General features: G+C 44.4%; 1 protein-coding gene across 2 annotated transcripts in view; it reads right to left on the reverse strand.

Moving 5' to 3' along the window:
* TAX1BP1 (Tax1 binding protein 1) overlaps positions 1-12720 on the reverse strand; it is a 170257-nt gene that overhangs the window by 89411 nt on the left and 68126 nt on the right. For both annotated transcript variants that reach the window (XM_089669889.1, XM_089669888.1), the window contains exons 4-5: positions 11719-11906; positions 5824-5982 (exon numbers count right to left, since the gene is read on the reverse strand). In XM_089669889.1, the coding sequence (XP_089526015.1) occupies positions 5824-5982; positions 11719-11906 (347 nt within the window). The remainder of the gene's footprint in view (positions 1-5823; positions 5983-11718; positions 11907-12720) is intronic.

The following is a 12720-nucleotide window of genomic DNA, read 5'->3' on the forward strand; positions in this document are numbered from 1 at the left end:
AGTCCACCGCACACAAGACCCTTAGACCGCATGGGGACTGGGACTGGTCTTATGTGGGAAGGATCAGACAATTAGATAAGTATAACTCTGCTCTCCAATCCTCTGAACAATAACAAGCAGTTAACACGTGCAATTTGGGCACAACTCCACTGCATGAAAAAAAACTTTTTTTTTTTTTTTTTGCCCGGAGTTGGGCCTAAGTACAAGGGTAGGTCACTGCATGAAAAGTTCAGATCTCGGGGCGCTCGTGAGCAGCGCAAGGAATGGCAGCACCTTAGCCGCGCTCCTCCACTGCCGGGCACCTTAAGTCCTCCTCTGCCTCCTGGGGAGCCCCGATTTGACCCCTATCCATGCCCTCACCCTCCGCTGACCCCCCCTCCCCCCCGCCAAAATGGGGAAGAAATCAGCGGCCCCCCGCGCCTCCAACGCTCTCATGCAGACGCAATTTCCACTGATTGTGGTTTCGTTACACTATCTTGAAGTGTACATTTTCTTCTTCTGTCTCTTTTTTCTTGTCTGCTTCTTTTTTCTCCTTTCTCATGGATCCAGGGCAGCCCAGGGTAAGGTTGCATTTGAAGATTGAACAGTTATTCCTAGCGTACTTTGGCAGCTGAATTCCTTCGACTCAGTATGGCTTTAAAACCTTTGAAGCGTTCTAAAGTGTTCCATCATCTTAAGTCCCAGGACGTGGACGTAGTTTGTCTGCAGGAGACAAGGTTTTCTCAATCCTCCATGCCGCGCTACCTCTCCCACCATTATCCAACCTTTTTCTCTGCCTTGGCCATTGAGAAGCATAGGGGCATGGTGATTGCTTTTAGACGCAATCTGCTGTTTACTTGCAACCTGGAAATAGCTGATCCCACCGGCAGGTATTTGCTCCTCCGGGGAACCCTTTTGGGACCAGGAGGTGACCCTGGTGGGTTATTACACGCCAAATAGATTTCAACACAAATTTTTTTCTCACTTGTTGAAGGTGATTTTGCATCACCAATGTGGTATTCTCTTATTGCTGGGCGATTCGAACGTTGCTCTTAATTCCTCTGTCGATCGCTGTTACCCGACGCGGGGGACCCCTAACCACGACCTTTCTCAAAAAATCTAAATTGCATGATACATTGCAAGCTTATGGGTTGGTAGATGTCTGGCAGGAAATGCATCCTACGTCGCGGGAATACACTTTTTATTCGGCCCCACACTTGAGCTTTTGAAGAATAGATCACGTTTTCATTTCCTTCAAACATTTATCTTTAATTCAAAAGATTGTCATCTCGACCTCACCCTGGTCTGATCATGACCCTTTGTTCTTCTCTCTGTGTCTTTCTGGTATGGCTCGGCCCTCTTTTTTTTGGAGACTGAACAAATCCCTGCTCACCACTCAGGCTTCTTGCTCCCAGGTTCTCTCGCACATTCAGTCCTATTTTACGGACAATGTGGGCTCTGTATCCTCGGCCGTCACTTTGTGTGATGCTCACAAAGCCACCATTAGGGGTCATATGATTCAGATCACCTCGTCTAGGAAACGGGCCAGAGCGAAGAGGATGTCGGAATTGACCTCGAGATTGGCCGTGGTGGACGCTACTTGGAAAGCCTGCCCGACTATGGCCAACAGGAAAGCTCGAGATGTGGTGGCTGCTGAACTTGATCTTCTCTCCACTACTCTTGCTGAGAAGGCATTATGTTGGGCTGGACATAGGTTTTACACAAGCGCCAATAAACCGGGACCAATGTTGGCCAAGAAACTTAATTTGCTTGGTCACACGCATAAACCTATTCAACTCCGAATGAGGGGCGGTGGACTTACCTCGAACCCTGTGAAGATCACACATAGATTTGCGGATTTTTTGTCCTCTCTATACCAAAAACTGAACACCTTTGTCACTGAACATGCTGATAGTTTTTTTCGCTGAGCTGAACCTACCCTCTTTATCCGTTGCAGCCCGAGATACCCTGAATGCGGAGATCTCTGAATCTGAACTCTTCCAAGCCATCAAATCTCTGAAGGCCTCCAAGGCTCCAGGCGCAGATGGGTTTTCTGTGCTTTACTATAAAAAATTTGCCACAGTTTTGGTCCCTCACTTGATGGCCTTTTTCAATTCTTTGAAGCAGGGTTCACAGCTTTCTTTGGAGTCTCTTCAGGCGCATATTACTATGATCCCTAAGAAAACTGAAGATGCTTTTGAACCGCAAGCTTTCAGACCGATCTCGCTGCTAAATTTGGATTTGAAGATTTTGGGCAAGATTCTGAACACCCGAATTAATAAGTATCTACTCTCCCTTATTCATCGAGATCAGGTTGGCTTTGTTCCGGGACGACAAGCTGCGGATAACATCCGTAAAGTCATCCATCTCATTCATATTTTACATCGTCGCAGGATACCAGGGTTCCTTTTATCCCTGGACATTTATAAAGCGTGCGATTCACTTTCGTGGGAATATTTTACTTATACGCTGTCTAGATGGGGGTTTGGTGATGCATTTCTGGCATGGATCTCATCTTTATATTTGTCTCCCTTGGCCTCTGTTAAATATGCAGGTTTGTTTTCCTCGTCCTTTCCTATTTTCAGGGGCACAAGACAGGGATGCCCATTAGCACCTGCTCTTTTCATTCTCGTTCTCGAACCTTTAGCTGCAGCCATTCAAAATCACCTGGATATTTCTTGTGTCCCCTATGCCGGCACTCAATACAAGGCCAACTTTTATGCGGATGATGCCCTTTTGGTTTTAACCAATCCTCTCATCACTCTCCCCAATCTTCAAATCGTATTGGATAGTTTTTCGACTATTTCTGGCCTCCGCATTAATTTGTCTAAAAACACGGCATTGAACATTACGCTCCCTACCGACCTGGTTGAACGGTTGCAAACACACTTTCCCTACCATTCTCTGGCTTATCTTGGCGTTACACTTACTTCCTGCTATTCTACTTTATTTTCGGCTAATTATTACCCCTTACTGCGCTCTGTTACTTCCCTGCTTCATTCTTGGCAGTTTCCTTCTCTGTCTTGGATTGGCCGGATACATGCTGTCAACATGACTATTTTGCCGAAGATCCTGTACTTTTCCATACTCTTCCTATTCAGGTCCCTGCGTTTTTTCTTTGCGTACTGCAAAGCCGGATTCTCAGTTTTATTTGAACTCATAAATGCCTCAGAGTACCTAGAGCCACTCTATATACTCATAGATTACAGGGAGGTTTGGGAGTCCCACACGTTTCTAGATATTACTTGGCGGCCCAGATTTCCCAGTTGTCTATGCTTCATGCCACGACAGATATCCCGTTATGGTACTATTGGAAATACCCAACTGCGCTCCACTTTCCTTAACTGTATTGCTTTGGCTCCCGCCTAAGCTATGCCCTCCGGATTTGAGCCCGATCATGCTTCAGTTTACGAACCTGGGATTCTGTAAAATATTCAGGTAATTTGATTTCATCATTTCTACCTCTTTTGCCAATCACGCATAATCCTTTATTTCTGCCAGGCCTAGAACATCCCCCTTCTTTCTCTTGGTGGACCTCCCATGGCTTTGTTATTGTACATGATTTTTTGGACGCTAGTACGTTTCCTTCATGGGAATCTCTTGAAGAATCAAGAGGGGTCCCACCACAAGAATATTATCGATATTTGCAATTGCGCCACTGGGTCCTTTCCCTCCGTCGTACTTCTACATACCCTTACCGCAAAATATCCTTTGAACACGTTTGTCAGCACTCTCCAGGGTCCCCTGGTCTCATCTCTGTAATTTATGCCTCCCTTAACAATAGGTCCTCCTCGCCACCCCTGTCTTATGTCTCTCAGTGGGAGCAAGATCTGGGTGGCTCGATTGCAGCGGAGGATTGGCGTAGGGCCTTGGGGACGGTGGTGAAATGTTCATTTAACACAGTTACTCTTGAGGCAGCCTACAAAGTTCTCCTGCGGTGGTACTGGGTCCTGGCTCGGACTGCGCACTTTAATCCGACTGGCGGAGATAGATGTTTCCGGAATTGTGGTCTACGCGGGGACGTCTTTCACATTTGGTGGTCATGCCCGCGATTGATTGGCTTCTGGTCTAGGGTTTTTGGTTTGCTACAAATGCTATTTCACATTACGGTCTGTAGGGATGCAAGGGTGGCCCTTCTACATTGCCCAATTCTGGGTCTGTCTAGATCTCAGCAGAAACTGGCATCCTACCTATTTATTTCGGCCAAACACGCCATAGCTCAGGCTTGGAGGACCCCTTCGGTTGTCTTCCAGGGGGTGAAGACCCGGATGAATGATATGCTGATCAATGAACAGATGTCTAGCGTTCTTCATGATTCTCATCCAAAATTTCTTAAGGTTTGGGAACCTTGGATACAATATTCCTTGCCATCCCTGCCCCTTACTAGTTATGACCTCTTATAATTGCTGCCTGTGCTAGCCCTGGATCTGTGACTCTTCTAGTCTCCCTTTACTCTAAGTTTTCTTTCTGATTCCTTTTTTTTTTTTTTTTTCTTCTAACCTTTTTTCTTTCCTCTTCTCTTTACGGTATTATGTTAGACTACTGCCGATAATATTTGATTCGGCTGTTTACCGTCCTTCCTTGCTGTTATTGGACATTTTATTAATTTGGCTAATACAAGTCAGCAAGTTGTACCTGTTCCTGAGTGGGCGTATATTGAGCTTGTTGTGTTCATAAAACAAAACTTTCTTAATAAAAAATATTGAAACAGAAAAGTTCAGATCTCTGGCTGCAAGTTCAGTCCAATGTATTTTTGTGACCTACAGCATCTGCTTCTCTCTAAGGACTTATTCACACAGCCAAATCAGCCATTGAATGAAAAGTATACTGCAGATATCTGCAACTGGGAGGCAAGGTTTTTGCAGACAGCAACAGCCAGGAAGCTAAAAGTCAATGACAGGCTGGCAGGAGCCATGGTTGACCGCTGCTATAAGAATTTTTCCACACATCAAGCAGTTACACACAGTCAGAAACAGATGATCAGTCCTAGACACAATCTTTCATTAACGATCACCTGTGCTTAACCGCATGTAACCAGTAAAAGTGCAGATATATATATGTTAAAACAGCAAAAAAAGCCCCAGCTTCTCTCAGCCTGTCCATGACATGTGCAGGCTTACTGGCTGCGGCTGTCCACAAAGACCTGGGCTCCTGGTCACAGATATCTGCAGTATAACTACCACACCATGGCCGATCTGGCTGCATTAAAGAAGCCTAATGCTTGGTACACACTATGAGTCCCATTGGGCTGAATGAAAATAAACTGTGTGATGCGATGTTAGTAAAGAGATCTCCCTACTGAGCTATTGTGTTCTGACAGGAGGACCAACCTCCCTTCCAGAACACACTTGTCAGAGCTCGCAAAAGTTTTTACAGCATGCCATTCTACAGAAGTCGCACGTTGACTGGCTTCTGTCGGACAGGCTGCTGTACATACGGGCCTATTGTCGGCCAGTTTCTGTTGAACTGGCCAATACCGGCCGATATTCGGCCTGTGTGTACCAAGCTTAAGATTATGTGAAGTGAAGAATGTACCTCTGTGGAGGAATCTCCAGCTCAAAACCAGTAAAGGTTACGCACAGGTCCCAGAAGTGGATCATATTGAAACTTACAGATAGTGCACCAAGGGTGTAGGACAGTGCAAGTACAGTATGTAACGTCTATCACAATTACCCACCTCCCTTAGATCCCTTGTTTTTTCTGAAATACAGAAGTGAAACTCCACCCAAAACAAAATTATTACCCTTTAAGTGCTGATACTAAAGAAAATAACAGTACATAGAAGAGTGAAAGGAAATTTGTTTAAAAAAAAAAAAAAGGGGGCTTTATTAGATTCACACTTACCTCTCGTTCTGAGGACAATTGCTCAGAGGACTCTCTTTCACGTGACAGCTCACTCTCCAAGTTTTCCACTTGTTGCCTCAGCTGGGCTGTCTCCTTCTCTAGAATGTTGGTTATCTTCTGCAGCTCTTCCTTTTCTTTCATTGTCTTTTCTATTTTCAGCTAAAACAAAAGACTCACAATGAATAACAACTTATGTCAGGCAAGAAGGTTTGACCTAATGCCATAGCATTATCATTACTAGCAGGTAGGAATAAAAGAGAAGGCATACCACTTGGACACTAGTTTCAGATGAACAGACCATACATAGTGTTCTGGTGCTGGGTCACTTTTCAGACACATCAGGGATAGCAGTACATGCTGAACAGCCACATGTTCTTGAATGTGTTTAGCAAAAAAACCCCTTCAGATGTTATTTCTACACGTAACATACCTAGAGCTGATTTTCTATTACAGGGATGTCCAATTCATATCGCTCAACGGCCAGGACATGTAGTATAGGGCAGGTATTTTTTTTTTTTATCATTTACCCCTGCTGTGGGCAAACAGCAGGGCTCACCTGTCAGGTGACAGCGCTGCCTCCTGATTGCTTCTACACAGCCCACAGAGCCAGCCTCCACTCCCCTACCTGGTACATGTCCCGGGTTCCGCTTGCCCATCTGCGGGCCCGGGACCAGTCCGGTGGCTGCCGGCAGGTATATAGGAGGTAGGAGAGTGGACACATCCGCTCCCCCCCCATTCTGCCTTGACCCGGTAGTGATGTGATGTCACTTCCGAGTCCCCATTGACAGATTTCCGCCCATCGAGGCCGGGAAAGAATGTAATGCGGTGCGATGTGCACTGCATTACATTCAGTGGAGCACAGGGGAGACATGCAGGGTCTTTTTGACCCTGGATGCCTCAAAAAAAAAAACCTGTCACCAAAAAAAAGTTAAGTAAAAAAAAAAAATTTTTTTTACTTTTAAAAAAATTAAAGTTACACCCAAACATATAATCCCCCCAAAACTTTGAGGTCCCCCACCCCCACGTATGTACGCACGTACAAACCTAAAAGCACACGTTGGGGTGCCTACGCAAGAAAATGATTGAGATGCACATGTTACATATCGCCACGCACGCAAGAATGAGAGCAATAATTCTAGCACCAGACCTCCTTCGTAGCGATAAACTGATAAGCTATATGGGGCTTTAAATGCGTCACCTATAGAAAATATAAGGTACTGAAGTTTGTCGCCATTTCGAGTGCACACAAATTTAAGGTTTGAGATGTTGGATATCTATTTATTCGATGCAACCTCATCCTTTAGATTTTACAAAAAATTGGATAATTGATTGCTTTTTGTGCCCTAAAATTAACTTGTGTATATTTAATGAAATCTTGCATTTCCTAGACCTTTGTGATAATATCATGCGACATAAAAAATTTTAACTATCACCGTTTTATTCTCTAGCGTCTCTGATTTCAAAAATATATCATGTTTGGGGGTTTTATGTAATCTTCAGGCCTTAAATGATTTTTTAAACATGTGAAAAATACGCATAAACGGCTCTGGCAGCAAAAGGAATAAAAGATAAGCCCAACACTCCACTTTCCTGAGGGGTACACCCAATTGGTGCTCATTACACTGCAAGGTCTCTCTCCTCCCTGCTAGTCCCAGAGGGCAGTGCTGGAGGCAGGCAGGCAGGGGAGGAGGAGATATACAGCGCAATATTAAAAATATTAAACGTTTAAGACGCCATAAAGCCCCTTTTGTTTTTAAAAGCCTCAGACATTACTTAAAGCAGATTTAAATACGGTTTTGGTTAAAATAATTTTTTTTTTATCAGGACAAGTAGATTGTCATGAGGGACAAGTAGACTGAGGCACCAATTTAGTCCCTGGACAGGTAGTTTTTTCAAAAATTCCCACACCCCTGTATTATCAGGCTATTTTATCTCTTCTTAATCTAATTGGCCTCACAGCAACCAACTGGGTTTAAAGATAACCAGTAACAACCAGGTTTATGCAAGAATATCAATATTCCATTTAAAGTTACATTATAATAAAGCAGCTTTACTTTTGCAAAAATATTATATTTTGCTGTTTAGCTACTTTTACTTATATTTCTGAGTATGACATTTGCCTAAAGTTTCAGAGGTCACCTTAAGCCTGGCGATTTCATTCCTTTTAACTGCATGTCATCATGCACATTAAGTTCCACCTTCTGACAGAACTACAGTATCAAACAACAGAGTCCTTTAGTTGATAATGTCCCTCCATCTTGACACTGTATTATATACAGTGGGGAGCTGGAAAACAGTGTACCAATGAGATTTAGCAGTTAACAGGCAGCATCCTTCAGATTTTGGTAACCTCTGACCAGGGGTGGACTGACAACTCATGGGGCCCCCGGGCAATAGGGGATTATGGGGCCCCTGTGTCCTTGCCCAAACTCAAAAAAGCCTATGAAAAAGGTACCAGGGGCATCTCATGGGACCCCATACTGACCCCGGGCCCTAGGGCAGTGCACGATTTTCCAATTGGTCAGTCCGCCCCTGCCTCTGACCCAACACTGAAGCCGATTTCTCAGGTACAAAGTAAGGAAAGGTAAAAAGAAGGCAAATAATAATTTTAAGGTAAACTTAGTCATGGCTGGGCCTTGAAACCTGTCAGAGAACAAGTTGCTAGTATGGAGCAATACAGACAGTTCTAGACATATCTTGTAGAAGTTTAGAAGGTCCATTGACTATATGATAATGAGGTATATACAGTTGTACTCAAAAGTTTGCATACCCTGGCAGAAATTCAGAAATTTTGCCATGGATATTGAAAAAGTCTGGCTGACCATGCCAAAAAACGGTCTTTTATTTATGGATAGTGATCATATGAAGCCATTTATTATCACACATCTGGCTCCCTTTTAATCATAATAACAGAAATCACCCAAATGGCCCTGACCAAAAGTTTATATACCTTGGAAGGTTTGGCCTACGGACACACAAGATGACACACACAGGTTAAAATGGCAATTAAATGTTAATTTCTCACATCTGTGGCTTTTTAAAATTGCAATTAGTGTGTGTATAACACCCCATTCACATCGGTGCAACTTGGCATGCGATTTGCATGCCCTGCGACTTGCAAATCACATGCCAAGTCGCGCCCTACTGTCCGCAATTGGAGCGGTCATATCGGTGCGGTTCCAACTTGGTTGAGCCACACCGATTTCAAAAGTATTACATGCACTACTTTTGGTGCGATTTGCATATACATCTGTATCAGATGTCTTGCAAATCGCATCTAAAATCGTTTTTGAAATCGTGCGACTTCTCTGTAAGTCGCACGATTTCAAGTCTGGCTTGATGTGAACAGGGGCTAAATAGTCAATGAGTTTGTTTGCTCTCACATGGATGCAGTAGGCTAGATACTGAGCCATGGGAAATGGAAAAGAACTGTCAAAGTATAATGGAACTTTCTAAAGATGAAAAAGGATATAAAAAGATATCCAAAGCCTTGAATATGCCATTCAGTACAGTTCAATCACTTATTGAGAAGTGTAAAATTCAGGGATATTTTAATACCAAGCCAAGCTCAGGTAAACTGAGAAAGATTGCAGCCACAACTGGCAGAAGAATTGTTAGGTAATCGGGATACAAAGAAAAACCCACAGGTAACCTCATGAGAAGCTGCTTTGTGGTTGTTTCAAGGAGCACAATACAACAATACTTAAACAGAAATGAACTACCGTATTTTTCGCTCCATAAGACGCACTTTTTTCCCCCAAAAAAGGGGGGGGGAATGTCAGTGCGTCTTATGGAGCGAATGTAAAGCGTCCGGTCCGGTATTTCTGCCGCCACCATGTCAGAATATCGGGCCGGCCTCTCAGCTCTTCTCTCCTGCAGGACCTTACCTGTTCCTCGCTCCAGCGCTGCAGTCTTCCCGCAGCGGCTTCTGTGACAGCCGGGTGCCCACCGCGCATGCACGAGAAGCGCCGCGCTTTGTGTATGGTCTGGTGTCTTCTGGGACACATGACAGGTCCCAGACGGCTCCGGGCCATTCACAAAGCGCAGTGCTTCTCGCGCATGTGCAGTGGGCACCCGGCTGTCACAGAAGCCACCACGGGAAGAAGGAAGGACAACTCCGCGGAAGTGGGAGCGGGTACCTGTCAAATTCAGGTACCCGCTCCCCCTCCCTCCCCAAAGGTCCGCAGTCTCTGGTAATCTCCTTTACTGTCTGCAGTCTCTGGTCATCCCCTACACTGTCCGCAGTCTCTGGTCATCATCTCCTGTACTGTGTCCGCAGTCTCTGGTCATCATCTCCTGTACTGTGTCCGCAGTCTCTGGTCATCATCTCCTGTACTGTGTCCGCAGTCTCTGGTCATCATCTCCTGTACTGTGTCCGCAGTCTCTGGTCATCATCTCCTGTACTGTGTCCGCAGTCTCTGGTCATCATCTCCTGTACTGTGTCCGCAGTCTCTGGTCATCATCTCCTGTACTGTGTCCGCAGTCTCTGGTCATCATCTCCTGTACTGTGTCCGCAGTCTCTGGTCATCATCTCCTGTACTGTGTCCGCAGTCTCTGGTCATCATCTCCTGTACTGTGTCCGCAGTCTCTGGTCATCATCTCCTGTACTGTGTCCGCAGTCTCTGGTCATCATCTCCTGTACGGTGTCCGCAGTCTCTGGTCATCATCTCCTGTACGGTGTCCGCAGTCTCTGGTCATCATCTCCTGTACGGTGTCCGCAGTCTCTGGTCATCATCTCCTGTACTATGTCCGCAGTCTCTGGTCATCCCCTGTACTGTGTCTGCAGTCCATTGGTTCAGAATATTTTTTTTCTTGTTTTTCTCCTCTAAAACCTAGGCGCGTCTTATGGTCAGGTGCGTCTTATGGAGCGAAAAATACGGTACATGGTCAAGTTGCCAGAAAGAAGCCTTTACTGTGCCAATGCCACAAAAAGACCTGGTTAAAATATGCCTGACAACACCTTGACACACCTCACAGCTTCTGGTACACTGTAATTTGGAGTGACAAGACTAAAATACAGCTTCATGTACACAACCATAAGTTTGGAGATGGGTCAACATCTACAGTGACAAGAATACCATCCTCACTGTGAAGCATGGTGGTGGCTCACTGATGTATTGGGGGTGTGTGAGCTCTAAAGGCATGGAGAATCTTGTGAAAATTGATGGCAAGATGAATGCAGCATGTTACCAGAAAATACTGCCAGACAATTTGCATGCTTCTGCACGAAAGCTGTGCATGGAATGCTCTTGGACTTGCCAGCATGACAATGACCCTAAGCACAAGGCCAAGTTGACCCTCCAGTGGTTACAGCAGAAAAAAGGTTAAGGTTCTGGAGTGGTCATCACAGTCTCCTGACCTTAACATCATCGAGCCACTATGGGGAGATCTCAAATGTGCAGTTCATGCAAGATGACAAAAGACTTTGCATGACCTGGAGGCATTCTGCCAAGACAAATGGGCAGCTATACTACCTGCAGAAATTCAAAGCCTCATAGACAACTATTACAAAAGACCGCTGTTATTGATGCTAAATGGGGCAACACACAGTAGAGAAAACTAAGGTTATGCAGACTTTTGAACAGGGGTCATTTCATTTACTTGTTGCCAAGTTTCTTTTTTATGGATTGTGCCATTCTGTTATGGGATTCATGTTCAACTGCAAGTCATAGGAAATAAAAGAAATGTGTTTTGCCTGCTCACTCATGTTTTCTTTAAAAATGGTACATATTGCATATTACCAATTCACCAAGGGCATGCAAACATTTGAGCACAAATGCATTGCAGCGGAGGGGAAAAATATCATTCATTTTTTTGCTCATTTTTGTTTTTAAAAAAATCTTTAGTTTTAGTGTGAAGTGGAGAATAGTTTAATTATAAGAAATACTGACATACCTCCAGCAAGCCAGCTTTCGTAGTCACCACCAACATGTCTGAATGACCTTCATCTTCCATGGTTAACAACTCATCTACAGGAGATGATGTACGAAACTGGAAAGGTGTGCTTGCTCCCCGGATCTCACCTTTATGTGTCACATAACAGAACTGATAAAACTCTCCATCATCGTTAGGAAGATAGTATCCTAAAATGTTAAGAAAAAAAAAAATGTTCAACATGCTGATAATGTCAAAAGTTTAAGAAATGGCTATATCTCAAAAATACCATCTTTCATTAAGCTTCTCTGGTGTATACACTGCTCAAAAAAATTAAAAGAACACTTTGAAAACACATCAGATCTCAATAGGGGAAAATATCATGGACTGGGTAATGTGTTAGGAATGTAAGAATGCCACATAGTTTGATGGAAATGAAAATTATCAATCTACAGAGGACTGAATTTAAAGACACCCCGAAAATCAAAGTGAAAAATTATGCAGCAGGCTAGTCCATTTTGCAAATATTTAATTGCAGCAACTCAAAATGGTACGTAGTAGCTTGCATGGCCTCCCCATGCTTGTATGCATACCTGACCACGTCGGGGCATGCCCCTAATAAGACAACGGATGGTGTCCTGGGGTATTTCCTCCCAGATATGCACCAGGGCATCACTGAGCTCCTGGATAGTTTGAGGTGCAAACTGGCGGCTTCGGACCGAAACATGATATCCCAAAGGTGTTCTATTGGATTTAGGTCAGGCGAATGTGGGGTCATTCAATGGTATTAATTGTAGAGCCGCTTCTCAAGGATAGTGGAACCCCCCCCGTTGGCCACCAGGTTTGCACACATCTCAGGAGGGATATTGACCCACTCCTCTTGGCAGATCCTCTCCAAGTCATTAAGGTTTGGTGGCTAACGTTTGGCAACTCGAACTTTCAGCTCCCTCCACAGATTTTCAATTGGATTAAAGCCTGAGGATTGGCTAGGCCACTCCAGGACCTTAATGTGCTTCTTCTTGA

Source organism: Staurois parvus, unplaced genomic scaffold (assembly GCF_062004578.1).
Source record: "Staurois parvus isolate SC_StPar_1 unplaced genomic scaffold, SC_StPar_1.0 ptg000082l, whole genome shotgun sequence".
Lineage (NCBI taxonomy): Eukaryota > Metazoa > Chordata > Amphibia > Anura > Ranidae > Staurois > Staurois parvus.